Source organism: Zonotrichia albicollis, chromosome 15 (assembly GCF_047830755.1).
Source record: "Zonotrichia albicollis isolate bZonAlb1 chromosome 15, bZonAlb1.hap1, whole genome shotgun sequence".
NCBI lineage: Eukaryota > Metazoa > Chordata > Aves > Passeriformes > Passerellidae > Zonotrichia > Zonotrichia albicollis.
The window spans coordinates 16,950,068-16,975,059 of NC_133833.1; the positions used below are offsets into that span (position 1 = coordinate 16,950,068).

General features: G+C 55.6%; 2 protein-coding genes across 2 annotated transcripts; both read left to right on the forward strand.

Moving 5' to 3' along the window:
- The first annotated feature begins 862 nt into the window (after positions 1-862).
- On the forward strand, positions 863-15,534 carry DNAJC18 (DnaJ heat shock protein family (Hsp40) member C18). Its single transcript, XM_074551936.1, has 7 exons — positions 863-1,023; positions 1,134-1,279; positions 2,593-2,778; positions 5,668-5,777; positions 7,505-7,614; positions 9,270-9,442; positions 14,095-15,534. Exons 1-7 carry the CDS (start codon positions 986-988, stop codon positions 14,217-14,219), a joined length of 888 nt encoding a protein of 295 aa, XP_074408037.1. The 5' UTR covers positions 863-985; the 3' UTR covers positions 14,220-15,534.
- A 4,217-nt stretch (positions 15,535-19,751) lies between these two features.
- Positions 19,752-24,991, forward strand: PROB1 (proline rich basic protein 1). The gene has a single exon (XM_074552130.1). It carries the CDS (start codon positions 19,890-19,892, stop codon positions 24,198-24,200), a length of 4,311 nt encoding a protein of 1,436 aa, XP_074408231.1. The 5' UTR covers positions 19,752-19,889; the 3' UTR covers positions 24,201-24,991.
- The last annotated feature ends 1 nt before the right edge of the window (position 24,992 follows it).

Below are 24,992 nucleotides of genomic sequence, written 5' to 3' on the forward strand. Positions count from 1 at the left end.
TCCAGCTCTGGTCAAGGGTGGGTGACTTAGTGCGGTTCTGCTGGGTTAAAGTCATAGTTTATGTGCTGGTTTGTTGTTTTGAGAGGGTTCATATAGTTCCCACAGCCTCTCATTTAAATTCAGTCTAGGTGCAAGTCCTCCTGGGAGCAGGGGAGCAGGGGAAGAGGTTCCCAACAGGAAGGGATACAAATCCGGGGTGGGAGGGAAAGGGGTACAAATACAGAGTGTGACAGAGAGAGATACAAATACAGGGTAAAATGGTAACACTTAACAGTGGCAACCAAAGGTAAGTCCTAGAACTCTAACATTCAATGTTTAACAACAGACCAACAGTTCAAATTAAGACCTTATCAGCTTCATTAACATCAACTAGCAATTACTACTCTGAAGAAGAGCTCTCATCTCCAGGGTTTCATTTCTCACATTTCTGAAGCTGTTCCAGATGCCCAAAGGAGGGGCCGGGCTGGGGAAGGCTCTGCAGGGGCCACCCGAGGAGGGCTGAGGGCACTGGGCTGGTTCAGCTGCCGAGAGGAGCCCAGGGCAGAGCTCAGGGAAGGAGGGAACGGCTGAAGGGGAGCTTTGGGATGGACAGCAGGGAAAGGTTCTGCCCCAGAGGGTGCTGGCACTGCCCAGGCTGCCCAGGGAATGGGCATGGCCCCGAGGCTGCCGGAGCTCCAGGAGCCTTTGGGCACCAGGGATGCACTGGGGGACTGCTGGGGGGTCTGGGCAGGGACAGGAGCTGGATGGGGTGATCCTGGTGGGTCCCTTCCTGCTCGGGACATTCCACAATTCCATGACATTCCATCATTCCACCATTCCATGACCTCCCGCTCCCCTCAGTACCCCCTCTCATGACGTCACATGCTTTTCCGTGACGTCACGCCCCGCCGGCGCCGCCGGGCCCGCTCCCAGCAGCCCCCGCGCACAAGATGGCGGCGCGGGGCGGCGGGCGGTGAGCGAGGGGCGGCAGCGGCCGCGGGCCGACATGACCTACACGGCCGAGCAGCTGGACGGGGTGCAGCGGTGAGCGGCGCCGCGGGGCCCGCGGGACGCGGGGGGCGGCGGGGAGGGGCAGGGTGAGCCCGGGGCGCGGCGGCGAGCGGGCCCCGGGATAACCCCGTGTGCGCCCTCAGGATCAAGCGGTGCCGGGATTATTACGAGATCCTGGGCGTGAGCCGGGACGCCGGCGAGGAGGAGCTGAAGCGGGCGTACCGCAGGCTGGCCCTCAAGTTCCACCCCGACAAGAACCGCGCGCCCGGAGCCACCGAGGCCTTCAAAGGTGAGGGGGCCCGGGGGGCGCCGTGAGGGCAGCGCCGGTGCCGAGGGGCCCGGCGGGGTCACGGACACTGCGGCGGCCTCACAGAACCCTCCTGCGCCTCGACAGGGTTTGCATTTCTGTCTGCGAAATACACGTCTCCCTTAGAAACGATGGGAAATGCATCCCTGGTGTCATTCCCAGATACTTCTGAGGAGCTTTACGAGGATCTGGAGGGACAGGACACAGGGAATGGCCTCTGCACAGTCCGAGGGCAGGGATGGATGGGATATTAGGAAGAAATTCTTCCCTGTGAGGGTGCTGAGGCCCTGGCAGAGGGTGTCCAGAGCCGATGTGGCTGTCCCTGGATCCCTGCAAGTGTCCAAGGCCAACTTGGATGGGGCTTGGAGCAACCTCATCAAGTGGGAGCTGTCCCTGCTGATGGCAGGAGATTGGAATGAGGTGATCTTCATGGTTCCTTCCAACCCAAACCATTCTGGGATTCCATGATACTGGAGAAGGTTCAGAACTTAGAACTGGCACCGGCCATGCAAGAGAATTGGGTTTTTGTCATCAATAACTACTCCTTGTCATGAATAAATTTTTATTTTTATGTATATATATGGGAATATGAAATTGAATCCAATGTACTGTGTCTGGAGTTCCCAGTTTTGCTGCAGTGTTACTGTCTAAACTCACACATATTTCCCCTTTCCGTGCAGCCCAGCACGAGGAAACCAGTGACTCATTCAGTCTGTTTAAACAAGGAGCTTCTGCAGAGCTGTCCTTTATTTGTTTGTGTTTGGCTTGTATTTGTCTATGAACTTGTTCTGTCAGAGATCAAAGAAGAAGATGAGCCATACTAACCCTCCTGAGTGGTTGGATGTGAGGTGTGAAACAGATGTGTCACACATCTTCAGGAGCATCTCAGTCAGCAGGAGAAACCTGGGATAGCCCTGTGCATTTTAATTGGTGCCTGCAGTTATTAACTTTGTGTTAATTGTCTGTGGGATATGGAGGTGCACTCAGACCAAACTTGAGCTGATAAAATGCTCCATTCTCACCAATTTCTTGGCTGAAGTGAATGTCATGTCAGTTTAACAATTATTTCAAGTCTCTCCATATACCTGGACACTTTTGTGTTTCTGCTGGCATCAGTGACAGCAGGAAGTGGTTTCCATCACAGGTAATGGCAGAGCTGTTACACACCTTTTGTAGAAGTAGCTGAATCTTTGGTCAAGCACAAATTTCCTAGGCTTGTTTGGGCTTTTTCTGCTGCTCCACTTCCAGAAGTGTGAGCTCTGGGAATGTAACACTGGTTCTGATTCCCTCTCCAGCAATAGGCAATGCTTTTGCAGTCCTGAGCAACCCTGAGAAGCGGCTCCGCTACGATGAACTCGGGAGTGACCACGAGCACGTCGGCTCTGGCCAGGCCAGGCACTACAATTACTACACTGAGTTCGAAGCAGACATCACACCAGAAGAAATATTCAATGTGTTTTTTGGTGGGCACTTCCCTACAGGTCAGTACCTGGCTGCAGTGGTTTCAAGGGGCAGTGCACTGATTAACCCTGAGGGAGCAGCTGTGGCTGAGCCAGGGCAGGGCCAGGCTGGGTTTTGGGAGAAGTTTCTTCCCCCAGAGGGTGCTGGCACTGCCCAGGGAATGGGCACAGCCCCAAGGCTGCCAGAGCTCCAGGAGCCTTTGGACACCAGGGATGCACAGGGAGGATTGCTGGGGGGTCTGGGCAGGGCCAGGGGCTGGATGATCCTTGGGAGTTCCTTCCAACTCAGATATTCTGTGATTCTGTAAACCATGAGGAAGTTCAGCTTCCCTTGGGACTGCTCAGGGAGTTGATGACACATCTGAAAAGAGCAGAAACCCTTCCACATTGGATTTCTGCCTCTCTTTTATTCCCTCCATCATCTGAAGCCAGTAATGGTATGGGAGGTAATACAGGGTGTGAATGAGAGGGGATCAGAGTTGTTTTCCATCATGGTGGGACTCAGTGACCTCAGAGGTCTTTTCCAACATGAACAGATCCATGCCTGGGTTGTACTTGAGGCACCTGAGAGCATTCCAGGCCAGCAGGAACCAGCTCCTGGAGCTGTGCTCTCAGGGGGAGCAGGAGCTCCTGTGCCTCCCAGCAGCCTGTGCTGTAATGGGATTACAGCCTGGGAGCTCAGCAAGTGCTTCCTTTTCCTGCCTGCCAGGAAAGGAACATCCAGGGGCTGTGCAGGATCCCAGGGGCTGTGCAGGGGCTGTGCAGGATCCCAGAGCTGTGCAGGATCCCATGGATGTGCAGGATCCCAGGAGCTGTGCAGGGGCTGTGCAGGATCCCAGAGCTGTGCAGAATCCCATGGATGTGCAGGATCCCATGGATGTGCAGGATCCCAGGGATGTGCAGGACCCAGGGCTGTGCAGGATCCCATGGATGTGCAGGATCCCAGGGCTGTGCAGGATCCAGGGCTGTGCAGGATCAGTGACACAGCCATGGGAGCTGCACCTGGAGTAGCTCAGTGCATGTCTCAGCCCAGCCTTGGTGTTTGGATTTGTAGGAAAAATAGAAAGATCCTGCAAGATCAATGGGTTAAAAGGAAATCTCTACGTTGTGAGCACTTTAAGGGCCTTCCTGGCAGCATCTAAGGAGTTGCTTTAGCCCTCCTGGGAACTTTTCACCTCCAAGGTGTCACAAACAGTGAGGTACACACCAGTTACTACAGCCTGAAGACACACAGATGATGAGTGGTGCAGCTTGCAGCTAAGGGGACCTCAGATCCCAGACTTGCACCAGTGGATATGCAAAGCCAGCCCCAGCATGGTGTGTAATTCCAGCTGGAGTCTGCAAGTTTTCCATCTCTGACTGTGCAGGGAATTGCACCTGGATGTGCCCTGTGTGGGACATCACCCTCATGGAGTGGGCTGGGGGGGACAGGAGTTGAGGACAGGAAATTGAGGAGATGTGTGAAGAGTTTGGGTACAGGGCACAGCAGGTTTATCAGAGTTACTGGCATGAAGGAGAAAATGGGAATTTTTAGCAAAGCAGCAAAGAGTAAGAAAATAAAAATATAATTTTGTAGTAGTGGGTGTTGGTAGTAAACAAGAGTTTCCTCACTGGGCTTTTGAGGGCAGATTTATGGCTTTATGTTTACTGAGCAGTTTTCCTCTATGGATATTCCATGGAAAAATAGTTAAATTTAAAATGTTAAATGTGATAAAACTCAAAGGAGACTCCACTTGGCAGAGTGTTGCAGTTGTAATGAAGAGAGGCTACAAGTTCTTCAAATAAAAAATAAATGCACCGGAACAAAAGAAACTGCTGCCAGAAATCCTTGGAGAAATTTAATATTTGGGAAAACTTTTTGTTCTAGGCACCCCTATAAAAGCCATTCTTCTTTTCCCATATTAGCTGCTTCTTTTCCCAGCTTGATAAAATCCTGTCTGAGCAATGTTGAAGGATGGAAATAAACTTTCTTTTTCCCCAAAAGAAACTTTCCTCCTTGGGGCCAGCCTGGCTTGGCTCACTGTTGGAGCTCTGACTGCACACATGCCTGGAGCTTGGAAAATCTTTGAACAAGCAGTGGAACAGAGGTTTTGACACAATAGCAGAGGTCACCTTTGCCCAGGTTTCTTGCAGAATTCTCTGGGAAACTCAAAAAAAGGACAGGATAAGAGTATAAAATAATGTGACATCTTTCCCAGGGCTTAAAAATAGTTTTGCATTTCTGTTGTGATGATAAGCCACAGATTTCAATTCTCTAACACAAAGATATTCTGAATTTCAAAAGAGGAGAGCGCAGCTATTATTAAGATATTCATATGGTGATAAAATCAGATCCTGAGCTTCAAATTGAAGCAGCAAATGCAATTCTTCCCTCATTTTAGATTTTTTAAAAATAAATCAACCACATTCTGTGTGCAAGAAAGAAAATCCTGAATGGTTCTACTTTTTTACTCTTTTTAAAATCTCTTTCTTTATTATAAAATAATTAAGTGATATTATTAATGGCTTGAAGGCAGAGGAATTAGAATGGAGGGTAGAAGACCACATTCAGTAATTATGGGAGACCATAATTCACAGCCTGAGCCTGGTGAAGCAAATTCATTTTCCTGCCACAGCCTTGCAAGTGAATGTGACACGAACAGCATTAAAATATGAGATACAATCATACAAATCAGAACATGTTTCTGCAGCTTGATTCAAATCAAGATTGATTGGGGCACACTACAATTTCTCTGGTAGGCTTTTTGGAATAACATTGTGCTGGTGCTTAATTCTGAGGTGGTTTGTACTTTTTACTCTGAGATCTCCCAGCTGTAATTCAGGCTGTGGAGTACAACTCAGTGGAAGCTGAGGAGTGCAGGTGAGCAGCAGCAGCTGGTGAGCCGTGGGTCTGTGCTGGTTTCTTTGCAGGGAACATCCACATGTTCTCCAATGTAGCCAGAGATGCTCACTACTACCCACGGAGGCACCGGGAGCGGGCGTGGACGCAGGAGCCAGAGGAGGAGGAGCACAGGCCACAGGTAGCCAGGAGCAGAGATCTGCTCAGCTTAAATAATTCAGCAGCTCAGCAGGGTGAGGGATCCTCTTGCAAAGCCAGGACAAGCCCTCCCATGCTGGAGGGCTCAGAGGGCTGCAGCCACAGTGGATGTTTTCTTTGTCACTGGGTTGGCTTTTATGAACCACTGCTGTAAAGATCCATTGTATTTACAGCATCTCAGGCCCTCCAGGTTCTGTCACTGAGGTTTTGCTGCTCCAGTGCTTGGTAATCCTACAACAAGTACAAATGGGGACTGGTGATGGATGTGGAAGTTGTGGCTTGTCCTCAAGGTGTATTTAATCCTTCAGTAAATGAGCACCCAGGGGCTGCACAGGCCTCTTCCAGCTGGGGACAGGATGGGCCTGGGACACATTTCTGCCTACTGAGACTTCCAGATGAGACACAAGGTGTCCTTTGTTGTCAGTGCACATACACACCTGGCACCTGCCTTGGCAAGATCTTCCTCTGGAGGCAGTCTGTTAACCTCCAGGGATCATTCTCCAAGGAAGATGAGCTTTGCCTTGTGAGTTTCAGGCTCAAAAAAAAAAGCCTGGTACAGCTGACAGATAGCTAAGCTGGGGGAAGTGAATCCAGCCCCTCATTTCAGGGAAGACACTGAGGGGCTGGAGCATGTCCAGGGCAGGGAATGGAGCTGGGCAGGGGCTGGAGCCCCAGGAGAGGCTGAGGGAGCTGGGCAGGGGCTCAGCCTGGAGCAAAGGAGGCTCAGGGGGCCCTTGTGGCTCTGCACAGCTCCTGCCAGGAGGGGACAGCCGGGGGGTCGGGCTGTGCTCCAGGGAACAGGGACAGGAGCAGAGGGAACGGCCTCAGGCTGGGCCAGGGCAGGCCCAGGGTGGGCACAGCAGGAATTTCCCCATGGAAAGGGGGCTCAGGGATTGGGAGGGGCTGCCCAGGGGGGTCTGGAGTGCCCATCCCTGGAGGTGCCCAGGAAGGGCTGGAGGTGGCACTGAGAGCTCTGGGCTGGGGACAAGGAGGGGATCAGGCAGGGTTTGGACTCAATGATCCTGGAGGGCTTTTCCAACCTCAGTGATCCTGGGATCTTGTAAATCCCAGTACTGCTGGATCAGGAATCCTTGTTGCTATCCCAGGCCAGAGGGCAAAGCCTAAAGAGCTGCATATTTTATTTTCCTCTGCATAAGAAAAGGCATTTTAGAAGCCAGTTGAGAAAGAAATGGAAGGGCAGAAGGAAGCAGCAGTGTTTTTTCTTTGATAGCATTTCCACTCTTTTGTTTTGCCAAATGAATCCAATCAAAAGCCCCAATGCTTGCATCCTGTCTGAAGTTACACTGCTGGGAGCTCTTAACCCTTTCCTGCTCAGGCATTAAATGCAGGGCTTGGGCAGAGGCTGAGATCTTTACAAAGGGGAGCCAATTCAGAGGCTGCAGGAAAGCTGTAGGCACACAGGAACTGCAGGCTGGATTGCACACTGACAGGTACAGTAGTGCTGTGGGCACTGTGAAGGAAGGGGCAGGGGAAAAGATCATGGAAAGAAGATTGTGTTCAGGAGTGTTCTGATATTATTAATAAAGGTTATTTAGAAATTACAATGTCTGCCCTCTCAAAATCCCAAAATACTTCCTCTTTTTTCTTCAAAGTTTACATGGAACACTATGATTGATAGCCTGGCTTCTGTGAACAGATGCCTTTTTCCATCTCTGTATTTTCTTGACTGCTAATCCTTGTACTTTTCAGAATTCATACTCTGCATTTATCCAGTTGATGCCAGTTTTCATCATCATAATAGTGTCAGTTATAACCCAGCTGATGGCCACCAACCCACCCTACAGCTTATTCTACAAATCGTAAGTCCTTTAAAATCACATTTTTCTGCTGCTGCTGTTTGCAGGATGGAGGCTGATGGAAGTTGGGTTTGATAACAAAATGCACATTAATGTTCTGCTCTTTATAGAAAATGTTACCAGTTTGTAAATAAGGAAATAGCACCAGCCTGCACTGATGAGTTGTGAGCACTGTGAAGTTACCTGTGGGGAGCTTCAGTGCACACAGTGCTGAACTGTGAGGGTCAGAAACCTTCCTCAGCTGGTGTGGAATGGTTTTGCACAGTGATACAGGATGGAGAGTGTGGGTGTGGATCAGCTTCTCATCTAACCCACTCTCAGAATTTGTGGATCGCCCCTGAGGTTCCTCTGGAAAGCAGCTAAAAAATGAAACCTGTGCTTTGCAGTATAAATCCAAATCTTGTCTGGAGCATGAATTCCACTGGAAGCTCAGCAGATCATTAAAGCTTTGAGATGCCCTGGTTTAACCACTCCAGAGGATTAGGGCCCTGGGACTGGTGGGCTCTGGGAGCAGCAGGATCCCCCCAGAGCTGCTGTCCTGGGAGCCTGTGGGGCAGAGGGAAAGCCACGTGCTGCTCCCAGGGCTGCAGGAGGGAAAGAGCTGAGCTGGGCTGGCTCACTGAGAGAGGAGTGGGGTTGGCAGGTTTGGGGCAGCCAGCAGAGTGCTCCCAACAGTCCCCTTGTTCCCTTCTGGGAGCAAAACTGCTCAGTCCAGCCTTGCCTCTCTCCTGTGCCAGAGCAGCCCAGCACCCCTCATTGTTTTTTACCACACGATGTCAGTGTGAGGCCCTCAGAAAAGAGCAGGAGGGTGGATGTTTTTTGGGTGGCTTTTTTTTTCCCAGGGAGTGTTTTTGCTATCTGCCAGTCCCATGTGAAACCTCCCACGCTGCCCCCACAGCAGCTGAGCTGCTTTTCTTCACCTCCTCCCCTTCTCCTGGTGATGGGAGGTAGTCAGGCCTGAGTTCACAGTTAGGCTGTTGATCTAAATCATGGCCTTGAAACACTGAACAGCCTAAAAAAAAGAAACTGGGGACACCTCTGAGGCACAGGGAGGAGAAGGAAAAGAGGAGTCCAGGAAAAAGGGGCAAACAGGATTCTTTTGAGTGTAACCTTGGTGTTTTGGCTGCCTGCCTCTCTCTGTGGGCAGTGATTTGAGCAGAGGCTTTGGGTATCTGCTCAAATAGGGAAATTCACTCCAGGAGTGTGGTTTAACCCAGTGACTGTGTCAGAGGGGCTGATTCTTCCTACAGGGTATTTTCCAGCCTGTTCCATGCCTCACTTTGCTTACTTATGATTATAAAACCCTGAAGAAAAGTGTAACTAGAAATTCCCTTTGCTAAGTTTTATTCCTACTAAAGGATCCAAAAAAATGGGAAAATCCAGATCCAACTGCATTGTTCCCTAAGTTTTTAAGACTCTGGGATATTTTCCTATGGTTGTAGCAGCAGGGTGGGTTCTGTTTGTACTGCACAGCTTGCTGTCCCTGAGATTGTAATTTCCTGACTGAATGGTTGAGGGAGCCATAATCTTGCAGAAATGAGCTGTACAAATATTGCTGTAAATATTTTCCTCTGGAAATGCTAATATGGGGAAATAGCTCTTGATTTTTTGAGGTCTGAACTGCTGGAACATGTGATTTCTCCCTGCTGCTCACACAGGTCCATCGGCCACGTTGTGAGCAGAGAAACAGAGAACTTGCAGGTGCCTTACTATGTTGATAAAAACTTTGAAAAGAATTATCAAGGAGCAGAACTTCAAGAGCTTGAGAAAACAGTTGAGAAAGATTACATAGACTATATTCAGACCAGCTGCTGGAAGGAGAAACAGCAAAGTAAGTTATTTCTGTCCCAGGGGTGTTTCAGGGGCTGGGGGTGGCTGTGCTTCACAAAGTTCTGCTGCTTTTAACCTCAGTTTCCAATCCTTGTAACATCTCAGCCTTGCACTGGTTTAAAGTGTCTCACATCTGCTCTTAACACTGAATTTGCTATTCTTGAGATCTGTCAAAATCCATTTCAAGTGATTCTGAAAGATGAGTGGAAAGTAGAGTTCACCATTTGAGACACTTTTTTCCGCTCAGGTTTTATGCTTGAATAACCCTTAGTGATGGTCTGAACATACAACCCACCACATTTATCTAGCCCTGACAGATTGCTAGGCTGGAAAAATCTCGAGACATCACCTATTCCATGTTTCCTTTGCTGGAGCAGAATCAGTTTTGCTTTAACTGTCTCCACAAGAAGTTTCTGTAACTTTTTCCTTAAATTTTCTTCAAGAGAGTCCAGAGTGTGTCCAGGTGCTCTTGGCTCCTTTGCAGTGGGCTGTTCCTGGTATCAGTTTTCAGGGCATGCTTCTGTGGTTTGGTTGTTATTTGCATTTTCTATCTTTAGCTGAGTTGGAGATCATGTTTTTCACCATTTTCAAGTCTTTCAAAAACAAGAATTGAATGCAGAAAGGAAGAACACAGATGTGAGTGAGAATTCAAAATCGTTGTTCTCACTCAGCCCTGAGTGGATCAGTGGCACAAATAAAGACATGTTAACCCCATATTTTATTGCTTGCTAATTGCTACTGATCTGCTTTGTTGAAGAGACAGCAAATTCCTGCTGTTTGCACAATGGTAAGAAATCAAATCCCAAGGAGTAGCTTAGGCTGGGACGTTGTGACTGATTTTATTCACCTGAAGAGCTCAGCACCTTCAAATGAGTCAACACCGAGTAGTGCTGTGTGTAAAGGAAGCTGAACAAATTGTGTGAGTGTTCAGTAGCTGCTTTCACACCCTGGTGGGGGCTTTTAATTGCTCTGTGCAGAACAGTCCTCAGCACACTGCCAAAAGGTGCCTTTGCACTTGTTTTCAGTTTCTTTACCAATTTATCTAAAGAAGACTCGTTTAATCCTCAAGGAGAGGTAACAGTAGTGTTGGTGACTCCAGGCTCTTTACAGGTGTTTGATGGGAAGGTTTGTTTTAGCTTATTTTACATAAAAGTTACCAATCCTGCTTTTAAAGAGAAATTAAAAGATGCAGGCTCTGAAGTGAAAAAGGAAAAGAACATACAATATAAGACCATAAAAGCCCTGAAGTTTTTGGTGTGTTTGATTTGTGAGCTTTGAGTGTCTGTGGCTGGCAGGAGCAGCCTCCAGGGATAACGTGGATGTTCATACTCATAAAAGTACACTTGCTAAAGGGAAGAGTTTCTTTCCTACAGAAAAACCCCTTTAATTGACCTTGTGCAGCTGAGAGTCACCACATGGTCTCTGCCACAGAGAGCTGGAGCTGAGCAGAGCCCAGCCCCAAAGGTGGGACAGGGTTTGTGAGGCTGAGGGAGCCCAGAGAGGGGAGATGATCCAGCCTGGAGTGCCAAGTGCCTGCCAAGCCCTGCTCCCCCAGAGCTTTGTGCACTCAGGGGCTGTGTTAGTCACCAGCTGCCAATGCATTCCCAGCAGGCACAGTTAGCACAGCCTGAGGCCACTGCTGTCATTAAAAACTCACCGTTTTCAGAGCGCTTCCCAGCCTGCCATGGCTGAGACTGGGCTGAGCTTGGGACGGTCATGTGTGTAAAAATAAACTCTGAATGCAGGATGGAGTGCTGAGGGAAAGTTCTGCAGATGCTGAGGCAGTTCTTAGTCAGCTGTTGCTGCACAGTGTGGGTCCCTTAATCCTTGCTGAAGTGTTGGAATTGGTGTGATGAGCCTCTTGTCAGTTGAATGTCTATTTATAGTCCATTTGTTGTGTTTACTGAGGGCACGTTTCCCTTGAGCACCAGCAAAACAGACAGAGATGAGTAGTGCAGGAACAGCTTGGGTTTTAAAGTCCTTGATTTTAAGACTTGAAAAGCATTATCTGGTGTCCAACAACCTTAAGGAAAACATTTAAAATAATGGATTGGTTGTACATTGTTCAGCCAGGCAGTTTTACAGTGCTGCAGCAGACTCTCAGCAGAGCACTGTGTGAAAGTTGGGTGTGCTGTGGGTTTGGGTCTTCTGAAATCTGGGGCACAGTTGGGTTCAAAAAGCACATGCCAGGTTTTACAGGAGATGGTTCAGATGGGATGGCTCTGTTGTAAAGTGAGGCTGCAGAGAGCTTGGAGTCACAAAGAGGCAGCTGAAAACCAAGTCAGGATAAGTATCACAGAATCATGGAATGGTTTGGGTTGGAAAAGGCTTTAAAGTCCATCCAGTTCCACCCCTTGCCATGAGCAGGGACACTTCCCACTGTCCCAGGCTGCTCCCAGCCCCATCCAGCCTGGCCTTGGGCACTGCCAGGGGCAGCCCCAGCTGCTCTGGACACCCTGTGCCAGGGCCTGCCCACCCTGCCAGGGAGGAATTCCTTCTGTATATCCAATGGAAATATAGTTGGAATTCAATATTTTAGAATCTCCTTGAAGAAAAGGCTTCAGGAAAGCCACTCTGTGACAGATTGAAATCCACAAGGAGCAAATGTGATGGAATGAACACTGTCAAAAGTGCAGGGAATAATTTTCCTCAATTGGATAAGTGTAAACTGAGATTCTCCACTGCACAACTCCAGGGACTCTGGGCTCAGGGACAATTACCTGAGCCTGGTTTTTACTGGAGGCTTGACAAGTGTCCTGGGTTGACTATATGATGCTTTTATCCCCAATCGTCTCATTCTGTTTATGTTGAATAATAATAAGTTTTGTACCTTTAAGAGTGTTCCAGAGAGTGAAGGGGGAGAGAGAAGAAGCGCGCAGTTTGTTTTCAGACACTGCACTCACTCCTCCACATTCCTGCTCCTGACTGTGTTGTCTGCGGACAGACAGCGGGACAGAGAGCTCTTCTTTTGCTTTTTAGTTAGTGTTAGCTAGCTGAGGCAAAGAAGTTCCCTGGACTGGTTTTTCCCTTTTTCTTTGGACCTCTTGGAACTGCTCTGGACTGAACACCCAGGAGAGCACCGGCAGCTGCAGCTGTGGCCCACCGGGCCGGCCCTGGCCTGCGACAATTCCAGCACTGAGAGACTGATCAGAGACTGAGTGAGCTGCTGCTTGAACCCGGGGTTTTTCTCAGTTTGTCATCTCTTTTAGAGTGGCAAGGAGTCTCATTGTTTTGATACTGCTTTGGTCTTATTGTTTAATAAACAGGGGTTTTTTTCCACCTTTCTCCAAGGAGGTATTTTTCTTTCCTCCCGGACCAGTTGGGGGGGGAGGGGCCGATTGGATCTGCTTTTCCCACCGGAGCTCCTTTGGGGGGGTCCCCCCTCAACTGGTCCGGGAGGAAAAGAAAAATACCTCCTTGGAGAAAGGTGGAAAAAAACCCCTGTTTATTAAACAATAAGACCAAAGCAGTATCAAAACAATGAGACTCCTTGCCACTCTAAAAGAGATGACAAACTGAGAAAACCCTGGGTTCAAGCAGCAGCTCACTCAGTCTCTGATCAGTCTCTCAGTGCTGGAATTGTCGCAGGCCAGGGCTGGCCCGGTGGCCACAGCTGCAGCTGCCGGTGCTCTCCTGGGTGTTCAGTCCAGAGCAGTTCCAAGAGGTCCAAAGAAAAGGGAAAAAAAAACCAGTCCAGGGAACTTCTTTGCCTCAGCTAGCTAACACTAACTAAAAAGCAAAAGAAGAGCTCTCTGTCCCGCTGTCTGTCCACAGACAACACAGTCAGGAGCAGGAATGTGGAGGAGTGAGTGCAGTGTCTGAAAAACAAAACTGTGCGCTTCTTCTCTCTCCCCCTTCACTCTCTGTAACACTCTTAAAGGTACAAAACTTATTATTATTCAACATAAACAGAATGAGACGATTGGGGATAAAAGCATCATATAGTCAACCCAGGACAACAAGGCTGTGCCCAGCACTGCTTGAGTGGTATTTTGGTTATAAACCTGTAAATGGATTCCTGCTCTAAAATGAGCTGTTCCTGCCTGTCAGTTTGTGAAGCTTTGCAGTGAGTGGGAGGAGGGTTAAATGGCTTTAAATTTCAGTGGGACAGGGACAGAGGACGTAAGGCATGAAAGGATCTATTGAAGTTCTTTCCACTCAGAATAATTTTGTAAAATGAGGGGCTTGTAAGGTGTATAAAAGCTCTTTGAAAAATGGAGTGTCATCAGGTAGCCTGTGCTTACGGAGATGTTGACCTTTTCAGAAGTAAATTACTGCTGTTCTCCTCGGTGCATCTAATCCTGCAGCCAAATTATTCTGCAGGGAAAAACCTATATTAAGACTTGCTCAGCTAATCAGCAAAAGCAACTTCTCTGAATTACTGGGAGGAAATAATTTAAACAATGGGATTATTTCAGTTTTATGTGGCTTTTGAGAAGAAGGGGAACAAAATGCAAAGTGCATTTGAGATTGTTAATGAAAGGGCAGGGAGGCCTTTCAGACGAGTCCCTTGGGTAGCTGTTCACCTCCCTGGCTTCAATACCCACCAAAATTAAAATTTAAAAGTGCCACAAGAATAACCAAGCACTTAGAAACAGTTCTTTAAAGGAGTCTCAGGACTTCATCCTAATACTTTTTTTTTTCATCTTTCAGAGTCTGATTTGTCCAATTTGGCCAAGCTCTACAGAGATGAGCGGTTAAAACAGAAAGCAGAGTCCCTGAAACTTGAGCACTGTGAGAAGCTCTCCAGTCTGATTGGGATGCACAAAGGGGGCTGACCAGGACACACACGTTCCATACTTTTTATTTCTTGCTGGTTTAACTTAAGTTTTTATTTTCCTCCATGTGAAAAGGAAGGAGTCTGTTGTAAAGAGTGTGGATATTGGAGTCCTTCTGCAGGCAGTGCAGAGAGGGGCTGGCACAAGCTGCAGGGCTGCTGTTTGCTGTAATATATCCTGTACATTACATTTGGGTCCAAGGACCAGTGGCACTTTGTAAATTCATTCCCCAGGACACGCTCTGAGCTCAGACCCAGCTGCCTGGGTGGTTTGTCTGCCATCCAGGCTGTGTGTGCTTCCCAGGAGAGCAGGCTCCCCTCTGCTTCCCGTGTTTCCTATGGATCTGCAGCTCCCTGGATCCCCAGACTGTGCTCTGGTGTCACCTCCCCCTGTCCCTCCTGGCTGTGCCACAGAGCTGGGGTGGTTCCAGTGCAGGGGGGACAGTGGGAGGGACAGTCCCTGCCTGAGGGCAGCCCCAGAGCACATTCCCAGCTCTCCCATGCTGCTCCAAGGGAGGGCTGTGCCCATCCTGACACCAGCATGGGAGTCTGGGCATTGCACCCATTCCAGTGTCTGCCACACTGCTGGGAAAGCAGAACTGTGGTCATTCCCTCCTCTGTTTCCAGTGGCATATTTTGAAGCTGGCTGTTCCATTCTGGTTTTTATCTGCACACTCCCCCAGCTCTCCCAGGATCCTGCATTTTCTGGTACAGTTCTCATGTAGCATATTTTTACTCTGTTGAGCAGCTATGAATGTTTCACTGTAGACATGATATTGCAAAGAGAAAAATCCACATGGCAATGTCCTGTTTTTGTTGATCCTCCTTCACACAGCCAGGCCTTGAAGGGCAGGTTGATGCTGGGTTGTCCTGGTGAGCAGCACAGACCGCTGTTAGAGCAGTGTTGCTCCAGTTGAGCACCATGAACCCCCTGAGGCAGTCTGGTGTGTGCCCTGCATGGAATGAGCTGCTCTTGCAGGGAATTCCTGCCCGGGCTGGGGGCTCACAGAGCAGCACTGCTCCCCTCTGGCCCTGGGAGTGGGAGTCAGTGACACCTGAGCAAGGCTCTGCTGTTGCCACAGCCTGAAACTCGAGTCACACAGGATGCACAGGTGGCCTTGGCTGAAACCTAAGGAGTGACTGCTCAAAAGCTTGGGAAATGCCAGGATTAAGGCTGCCTTTCAAGCTCAGACTGTGTGCTGGGCACTGGTGCAGGGGTGTAGGAGTCCCACTGGATGGAAGTGGGGATGTTGGTGCCAGAGTGTGACCCCTCCATGTCCCTGTCCCATCCATACAGCCCTGGGAGGCTTGGCAGGGTTTTTCTGGGTTTTCTGGGGTCTGCACGAGGGTGAGGGGTTGTTTGAGGCCTGGTGCTTCTGCACGCAAGCCCTGAACACCCCAGGAGAGGAGGAGGAGAACAGTCCGGGGACAGCAGCAGTGCTGTGGTTGGATGTCATGAAAAGGAAAAAAAAATTACACCGTGACTCATAATTTAATTTTTATGCCCCATTTGTAGGAAACCTTGTAGGAATGTGGGGAAGTTGAGTTAAAATTTTGGGGCGCCTGGAACAGGAAAAGCACTGGGAAAAAGGGCATTTTGAGGGGGTTGGTGTAGAACATTCTTGGTGCCAGGGTTTAAGGGCAGGAATGGGTGATGATTCCAGGTTGGTGGCTGGCACAGCAGGCAGCCTTAATGCTGGTATTTCCCACTTTTCAGCACGAGTGTACAAAACTGAAAATAATGTTGCTTTTTATATAGTAAATAGCTTGTAGAATATATTAGGGATCTATTTAAGTGGTTGGACTTTGTTCCAGGGTTGGAATACTCCCTGCCATTCCTGTGTGACTGTAGAGGGATGCAGGTAGGGAGACCAAATCTGGCAATTTCCTGGACTCACAATGTCCTGCACGGAGCTTGAACTCCTCCACAGCATTTTGCACTGAAACCGGATTGTACCTTTCATCCAAAGACCTCGAGTACTTGATGGAGACCTCCTGTGGGAAGCACAGTCAGCTGGGAAACACAGGAGGGAGGTAAAAACATCCCCCAAAGCAATAAGTGTTGTGTCCCTAGCCAGGCTCAGGGTGCTGGTCCTGGTGTGTGCTGTGAGGGAGGGCGTGTGGCTTGGGACCTCTGCGGTGACAAACAGGACGCGTTGTGTTTGTTGGTGCTCCTCGGGGAAAAGGAGAATCCTCTCTGGAGCCCGGTGTGGAAATGCATCGCTGTCCTTCTCCAGGGGGTACTCGGGGTTCTTTGTGGGGCTCTGACGGGAGGAGAGGGTGTTCCTGGGTGCACCAAGCGCTTGAACATGGGTTTGTGTGTGTATATATATTTATTTATTTTTAAATAAAGATGTGACATCGCTGTGCCTGTCCGTGGTGGTCTGAGCCTGGCGCCGGGAGGGTTGTGGGGGGTGGCGGGGCCGGGGAGGAGGAGGCGGCCGCCATGTGCTGCAGGGTGCGGGACAGGGCCGAGGGTTTGGGATTGGGATCGGGATCGGGGACCGAGCCCTGCCCCGCGTGTGAGGGCCCGGACGGTCCGGGCGAGCGGGGGCTGTGCGGGCCCCGCCCCGCGGCCTGCACGTGACGTGGGACTCGGCGGGAACGTGATCGGGAATGGGACACGGGGCTGGGAACGGGACACAGGACTGGGAGTGGGACACGGGACTGCGAACGGGACACGGGATTGAGGGCTGGGAACGGGACACGGGACTGGGAACGGGACACGGGACTGGGAACGGGACACGGGGCTGGGAGTGGGACACAGGACTGGGAGTGGGACACGGGACTGGGAACGGGACACGGGATTGAGGGCTGGGAACGGGACACAGGACTGGGAATGGGACACGGGATTGGGAAGGGAACAGGGAATGGGGCAGGAGCAGGGAACAGGACAGGGGGATGGGAATGGTGCAGGGGGTTGTGAACGGGGCTGGGAACGGGACAGGGGGTGGGAGCGGGGCTGGCCCCTGACACGGCGCCGTGTGCTCCCGTTCCCCGCTCCCGTTCCCCCGCCTGTCCCAGCCCGGCCCCGCTCTCTGTCCCTTGGCTCGGGGCCCACAGCCCTGCCCGGGCATCGCCCCTGTGCCCCAGCCCCGGGACAGCCTGGCACGAGGCCGGTGGGTCCCTGTGTCACACCGCGCCCGGGGCTGTCCCGGGGCTGCTGCCGTGTCCCGGATGCCCCGGTCCCTCCTGAACGGAGGCGGCTCTGAAAGCCCCTGCCAAGCTGGGCCGGTGTTTCCTGCTCCTCCGGAGCTGCAAAAAGTAGCTCCAGCGTGGGAGAGGCACATCCTGCTTTCAGCAGCTACCAGCAGCCTTCCTCCTCCTCCTCCTCGCTGCCCGTGCCAGGCTTGCCACCACTGAGGTGAGCACGCACCGAGCTGGCACGAAATCCAGGTTAATAAGCAAATGCAGTGGTGAGGCTGCAGGCAGTATCACGCTGGCTTAAACGTAAATGAGCATTTAATTAGCAAGTGTGCCTCAGCCAGGGTCCACCCGCTGTTCTGTAACGTTTGTGCCCCACAGGCACAGCCCAGCCTGCTCTGGGTGCTGGAGGTGCTGGTTGGGTTTCGTGTGGCAGGAGGAGCCCAGGGGTCTCTGCATGGCCTCCACACCGAGGGACAAACCCGGAGCAGCAGCAGGAGGTGCAGCGTGCCCTGGGCTGGTGGCAGCCTGGGGCTGCAGCCAGGGCAGTGACAGCAATGCCCGGCCAGTTCTGCTGCTCCCACAGCACCCCCAGAGGGTGTTCACAGCATCCTTGGGATCCCACAATCACAGACTGCTGTGGGTTGGAAACAACCCCAAAGGCCATTCCCTTCCACACCCCCACCATGGCAGGGACACCTCCCACTGTCCCAGGCTGCTCCAAGCCCTGTCCAGCCTGGCCTTGGGCACTGCCAGGGATCCAGGGGCAGCCACAGCTGCTCTGGGCACCCTGTGCCAGGGCCTGCCCACCCTCACAGGGAACAATTCCTGCCCAATATCCCACCTAATTCTGCCCTGTAGCAGTATGAAACCATTCCCTGTGTCCTGCCCCTCCATGCCTTGTCCCCAGTCCCTCTCCAGCTCTCCTGGGGCCCCTTCATGCCCTGCAAGGGGCTCTGAGCCCTCCCTGGATCCTTCTCTTGTCCAGGTGAGCACCCCCAGCTCTCCCAGCCTTTTTCCTGCCTCACTCCAACACTCATGCTCAGCACAGTCCTTGCTGCTGCTGCTGTGACACCCAGGTCCTACTAAGACCACAATGGTCACAGTGACAACAGCTGTGAAAAGTGACACAACACCACCGGAGGCTGCGAGGGTGGCAGGAGAGCAGCACTGGACACCTGGCTGTGGTGTCCACACGCTGTCCATCCCCTGTCCATCCTCTGTCCATCCCCTGTCCATCCTCTGCCCACCCCACTGTCCATCCCCTGTCCATCCCCTGTCCATGCACTCCCTGGCACCGCTGTGGGTGCTGTGGGAGCTGGGCTGGCCCCAGACACCCCCTGGAGCCCCGTGGAGAGCAGGGCCAGGGATGGCGACCCCAGCACTGCCCTGGCAGTCTGTGCCTGTGCCTGACCATGGAGAAAGGGATTTGGGGGTTTGAAACCCCACATCCTCACTCCTTCTTGCACAAGGCCACCCCACCATTGAGCACTGCCCAAAGCAGGTCCCCTGCAGTCCCTGTGGGCACAAATGCCACCTGCAAGCCCAGCCCAGCTCAGCAGGGAAGGGTTAAATGCCAGCCCAGCTCTACGGGAAGCTTTCCTCTCCTCCTTGCCAAGGTTTAATTTTAGTCCCTTCATGAACCCAGAGGACGTGGGCATCGGGTTGCTCCGGGACTGGCAGCACTGGGGAGCACCTGCTGCTGCTGTTTCATGGCAAAAATTCCCCCAAAAGCTGGGACTGGGCTGCACCAGCAGCACTTGGGGTGGGCAAGCTGCAGAGACCCTCATGTGACCCCAAAAAAGACACATGGCTGCAGTCCTTTGGTCAGCTCCTGTGAATCCCAGCGCTGCTCCATGCCTGGGTTGATCCCAAGCCTTGAGTTTGCTCCTGGCCTCTTGGATTGGCTGTGGGGGAGCTCCTGCTTGGGGCAGGGTGTGTTTAGGGGGAAGCCCGGCTGGACACACCATTGCTGTGGCACCGGGAAAGGAGCCGTGGTGGGGATGGAGCTGCAGCTCGGGGTCCTGCAGTGCCCTCAGCACCGCGGATGGGACATCCCCAGAGGGGTCTGCGGGTCCAGGGGCAGCCCAGGCCGTTCCATGGGGTCACACCCGGGAGCTGTATGGGGTGTCCTGTGTCCTGGGACCTGTATGGGGTGTCCTGGGACCTGTGTGGGTGCCCTGGGACCTGTATGGGGTGTCCTAGGACTTGCATGGGGTGCCCTGGGAGCTGTCCTGCGCTCTGGGGAGAGCGGGGCGGGCTGAGGGGCAGGGATGAGCCGGCGGCCCCCAGCAGGTCCCCGAGGCTGGGGGCGGCGGTGGCATCCCTGCAATGCGCTTGGCATCGGCTGCCCCGGCTGGCGCTGGCCGGGTCCATGTGATCCGGGCTTGCTCTGAGCCGCCGCCGGCTGCAGCCGCCGGGACGGGAGGGAGGCACAAGGTCGAGCCAGCGGCCCCGGCAGAGCGGCCCCGGCCCCGAGCAGCGCTCCCCGGCCCCGGCCGAAGCCCCCGCGCTGCTCGCTGCCACCATGCCCCGCGGGAAGAGGGAGCCGGTGCTGCTGAACCCCGGCGAGCTGCCCGGCCCGCAGGGCGAGGGTCCTCGCGGGGCTGGGGACGGCCGGCGCTCCGCCGAGGAGGAAGAGGAGGAGGACGGACACCTCCCGGGGCTGCCCCGCGACGACCTCACCAAGAGCATGTCGAGCTCCTCCTTGTCCTCCTACCACTCCGCCCTGTGCTCGGACGGCACGGAGACCTTCAAGGACTGCCTGGAGTTCCCGGACGAGGAGGGATCGCCCGGCCGGGCTGCCCCGGCCCGCTGGGCTCCGGCGGGGGCCCCCGGCGCTCCCCCGCCGCCCGGCCCCCTCGCCCGCCCGCAGCGGGCTCAGCTGTCCAGCGCGGCTAAGAATAGCCCAGCGCCGGGCCAGGGGGGCAGGATGGGTCCCCTCGGCGGGGACCGGCAGCCCGTGCCGGCCGCGGCCGCCGCCGGGGAGCCCGGGCCGATGCTCGCCGGGGCTCCCAGCGACTCGGACGAGGTGGACGGCGAGGTGCAGGCGCTGACGGCCAGGGCTTTCCGCAGCCTCTCGGGGCTCCCCGGAGCTCGCCTCGACATGTGCAGCTCCCACACCTCCTCCAGCCTCTCCAACTCGCTGTCCGAGGACGGCGGGCGGCCGCGGCGGTGGCCGGCGGGCGCCGGGGAGCCCCGGCTTGCGGGGACAGCTCTGCACGGCAGGGTGGGATGGCCCTTCCCCGCCGGCATGGACGGGGAGCTGCTGGGCAAGGAGCAGTTCGAGTGCGTGGACGTGGAGCTGGAGAACGGCGAGGCCAGGAAGGGCCACGGCAAGAAGAGGACGGTGCCCAAGCGCCAGATCCTGCTGAAGAGGAAGGAGAGGAAGGAGACGGGCTTTGGCCCGCGGGGGGACGGCCCAGCGCCCCAGCCCCCGGCCAGGAAGGAGCCCCCCAGCAAGGGCAGAGCCGTCGGAGAGGACTTCAGGTTCAACTACCAGCAGTTCATGAAGGCGGCGTCCCTGGAGGCCGGCACCGACAGGACCAGGGCGGCCTCGTGCCTGGTGAAAAACGTCCTGGCCAAGAAGATGCAGTACGAGCAGCGCATCAAGATGGAGCAGAAGGGGCTACGGGGCAGCTCGACCTCCTCGGGGCCGTCCTCGGCCGGCACCGACCTGCTGGGGGATGCCCTGGAAGGCAAGTCCAGCTCGCTGTCCCGCTCGGACTGCAGCTTCTCGGCCGAGGACCTGCGGGGCGGCGGGATGCCCAGGGCGGCCGCGGGGAGCGCCGCCACCACCACCCATCCCACCAAGGGCGTGGTGCTCAGCGAGGCGACGAGGGAGACCGTCTGCAACCTGAGGAAGACCTTCAACGAGCTCAACCAGAGGATGAAGTACCAGGAGGTGCTGGAGGGCCGCTGGCTGCCCGCGGCCGCGGAGGAGCACACGTCGGAGAGGATCTGCTACCAGCGAGCCCGCGCCTTGTTCGAGGCCCAGCCCGGGGTGGGGAAGGTGCTGGATGTCGCCCCCCGGTTTGCGAGGGCGCCGAGGCCGTGGCCCAGCTTGAAGGAGCGAGCCATCGGCCCCATCCATTCCCAAAGCCTCCCCTTCAAGGCCGAGAGCCGGGCGCCCCCCGCCGCCCCGCCGCGCCGCCCCTTCGCGTCCTCCCGGGCTCATGAGGCGAGGCCGCTGCCGCCGAGCCAGCCGGAGAAGCCCCCGGCAGCGCCCCGCCGGCCGCCCAGCCCCGGCACCGCCCCGGCCCCCCGGGGGTCCCCGCCCGCCGCGCCCCCCAAGCCGCCGGAGAAGGGGAAGGGGCGCGTCCCGCAGCCCCGCGACGTGCGCAAGCTGGTGAAGAGCAGCTACAGCCTCAAGTTCGGGACTGCCGGCGCCTCCCGCGGCACCGCGGCGAGCAGCGGGGAGCCGCCGCCAGCCGCCCCTCTGGTCATCCACTGCACCTCGGTGCGCCGGGAGCCGCCGCCGGAGCCGGCGGGGGAGGAGGTGCCGGCGGCCCCCGGCCGAGAGCCGGCCCCGGCCTGTGCCGAGGGGCCCGCCAGGCCCCCGCACAGCTCCCCCATCAACATCACCAGGGTCCAGGCCACGCGGAGGGGAGCGGCCCCCCCGGAGGAGCCGCCGGCGTCGCCGCCGCGCCGGGAGCGCAGCGAGCTCCGTTTGCCCCCGCGGGCAGAGCGGGTCCCGCACGTGGAGACCCATCTGCACGTCCTGGTGGGGCGGCCGGGCCCGGGGAGCTCCCCGGCCCAGAGCAGCGCCCTGCTGCGGGCAGAGAAGACCGTTCTGCTGCCGCCGCCGCCGCCGCCGAGCCCCGCCGAGGGGAAGGAGCTGCGCGGCCGGGGCAGCAGCGGAGCGCTCCCCGCTGCCGAGGGCCCGGAGCCGCCGGGGCAGCGGCCCCGCAGCGGGGACAGCCGGGACCCCCGGGCCGGAGCCCCGGGCGGCAGCAGCGCCGGGGGAGAGCCCGGGGCCGGCGAGCAGCGGCAGCGGCAGCAGCAGCCCGGCAGCGGCCGGCGGCTCTCGGTGGGCAGCGGGGGCTCTGCCGGTGGCTCCGGCCCCGCCGCCCCGCTCCGAGCCTGGGACAGCGGCGAAGGCTCCCCTGGGCGGCTGCCGGAGCACAGGGAGGCCTGGGAGCCCTCTCCGCTGTGGCCGGCGGCTCCGGAGCCCTGCCCGCCTGCTGCCCCGGCTGAGAACTCCAACTACTTGGCAATCCCCGAGAGAGCCCCCAAATCCACGCTGGTGCCAAAGCTGCCCTCGGTCCCCAACCCGGGCAGTGCTTCCTTTGGGACCCCCTTTGTCCCCATCCCGGCCAGCGCCTCTTTTGGGGTTCCCTCTGCCCCCAACCCAGCCAGTGCCTCTTTTGGGACCTCCATGGTCACCAACGTGACCAGCTCATCCTTTGGCTTCCCATCAGCCTCCAGCCTGGCCAGCACATCATTTGGGGCCGCCTTGGTTTCCAACTCCAACAAGTCTTTTGGTGCCCCTCTGGTCCCCAATCCATCCAGTGCATCCTTTGGGAATCCCTTGGTCCCCAATCCATCCAGTGCATCCTTTGGGAATCCCTTGGTCCCCAATCCATCCAGTGCCTCATTTGGGAACCCCTTGGTCCCCAATCCATCCAGTGCATCCTTTGGGAATCCCTTGGTCCCAAATCCATCCAGTGCCTCATTTGGGAACCCCTCGGTCCCCAATCCATCCAGTGCATCCTTTGGGAACCCCTTGATCCCAAATCCCTCCAGTGCATCCTTTGGGTCCCCACTGGTGCCCCATCCCTCCAGTGCATCCTTTGGGTCCCAGCTGGTGTCAAATGCATCCAATGTATCATTTGGGTCCCCACTGGTCCCCAATTCATCCAGCGCATCTTTTGGGAACTCCTTGATCCCCAATCCATCCAGTGCATCATTTGGGTCTCCACTGGTGCCCAGTCCATCCAGTGCATCCTTTGGGTCTCCACTGGTCCCCAATCCATCCAGTGCATCCTTTGGGAACCCCTTGATCCCCAACCCAGGTAGCTCATCCTTTGGGTCCCCCTTGGTCAGCAACCCAGTCCCCACTTCCCTTGGGCATCCCTCAGTCTCCAACGTGGCCGGCTCTTTCTTTGGATCCCCTTTTGTCCCCAGCCCAGCCAACGCTCCGCTGGGTACCGGTGCCTATTCCCTTCCAGGCGGGGAAGTGCCCTGGAGCAAGCCCAGCCCTGAGCCCCCCCTGCCCCGACCCCCCGAGGGCTCGGCTGCTGTGGAGCCCCCAGCCCAGCCCCACCTGGAGGATGCTCCTCCTTTCCTCAGGAGGAGCGAGGGTCCCTCGCCGAGCGGGAGGAGCAGGCAGAGCCCCCCCAAGCCCTTCCCCGCCGCCGTGCCCGCCCAGCGGAGGATGCTCGTGGATCCCAGCAGCGGCAAGTGCTACTACATGGAGCCGCCGCGGCAGCCGCAGATGAAAACGCTCTACGACCCCGAGACCGGGCAGTACCTGGAGGTGCTGGTCCCACCGGTGGCATCACACACCGGGCTCTACCAGGCACCTTTCAACCCGCTGGTCATGGCCCCGGGGGTCTACAGCCCACCCTACGCACCCTACGGCGGCTTCCCGGGGCTGCCGGCACCGGCGCCCGCCGCCCCCTCTCCGCCGCACCCCTCGCTGCCGCCGGCCGACAACCCCGGCACCCCCGGCTCCGCTGCCAAGGGCGAGGGCTCGTCCCCTGCCGGGGGTCCCGACTGCGGCTACCTGGAGAGCCTCTACTACATCCCCACGGGCATGCGGGCCAGCCCCGGCCCCGAGCAGCCCCCGGCCCGCGCCAGCCCTGCCGCGCCCGAGGGCTCCCTGCTCCGCATGTGACGGGACCGAGCCGCCGGGATGTCCCTTCCCTTGGCCCGGCTTGGCCCAAAGTCAGCATCACCCCTGGCACGGGAGAGGGGTAGCGGGCACTGGTTGGACTTCACTGGCTTCTCATGGAAACGGGGACAGGAAGGGCGTGCTCGGTGTCAGCAGCTGGCGGCCCGAGGGGGACATGGAGGTGGCCCCGGCCAGCAAAGGGACCACAGAGGCCCCGCTTCCCCCTGTGCTGCCAGTCCCATCCCAAGGATGACCCGGGCTGATTCACACAGGGGGTGATGGCCTGGCCACCCCCAGCTCCCCCAACCACAGCTGCAGCACAGACACCCCAAAATAGTAATAAAAATGCTGAAACAGCTTTAAATCTGCTTCTTCATCCTGTGCTTGTGTGGTGTGTAAAGGGAGAGGAGGCGCTGAGGCACTTGGAACCTGCAATCCTTCTGTCTTGGAGTGTCCACCTGGTAAATCCCAGTCCCGAGGAGCAGGAGGGGACTCTGCAGCCATCTGTGAGCCCTAAACCCCAAACCCCAGCCCTGAGCGCCAAACCACAACCATGAGCCACAACCACAACCATGAGCCTCAAACCCCAGTCCTTAACCCCAAACCCTCTCCCAGCCCCTGTAGGTCCACACCATCCCAGGAAGGACTGAGGTTGAGGACAAGGGACCAGGATGAGTTACAGCAAAACCCTCCTGGAGAGGGGGTGCCCGGTCGGGGACACCCCCTGCACATCCCCCCCTTTCCTGCCGCCATGCCCGGGTCGGACGGGCCGCCCCAGCCGGATGCAGGTGTGCG

Excerpts from the sequence above, each read along its gene's own strand:
- DNAJC18 (XM_074551936.1), top strand. The coding sequence starts at position 986 with ATGACCTACACGGCCGAGCAGCTGGACGGGGTGCAGCG. Across the intron at positions 1,024-1,133 it reads CAGCTGGACGGGGTGCAGCG|GATCAAGCGGTGCCGGGATT; the intron begins GTGAGCGGCGCC and ends GTGCGCCCTCAG. Across the intron at positions 7,615-9,269 it reads TACAGCTTATTCTACAAATC|GTCCATCGGCCACGTTGTGA; the intron begins GTAAGTCCTTTA and ends CTGCTCACACAG.
- PROB1 (XM_074552130.1), top strand. The coding sequence starts at position 19,890 with ATGCCCCGCGGGAAGAGGGAGCCGGTGCTGCTGAACCCCGGCGAGCTG.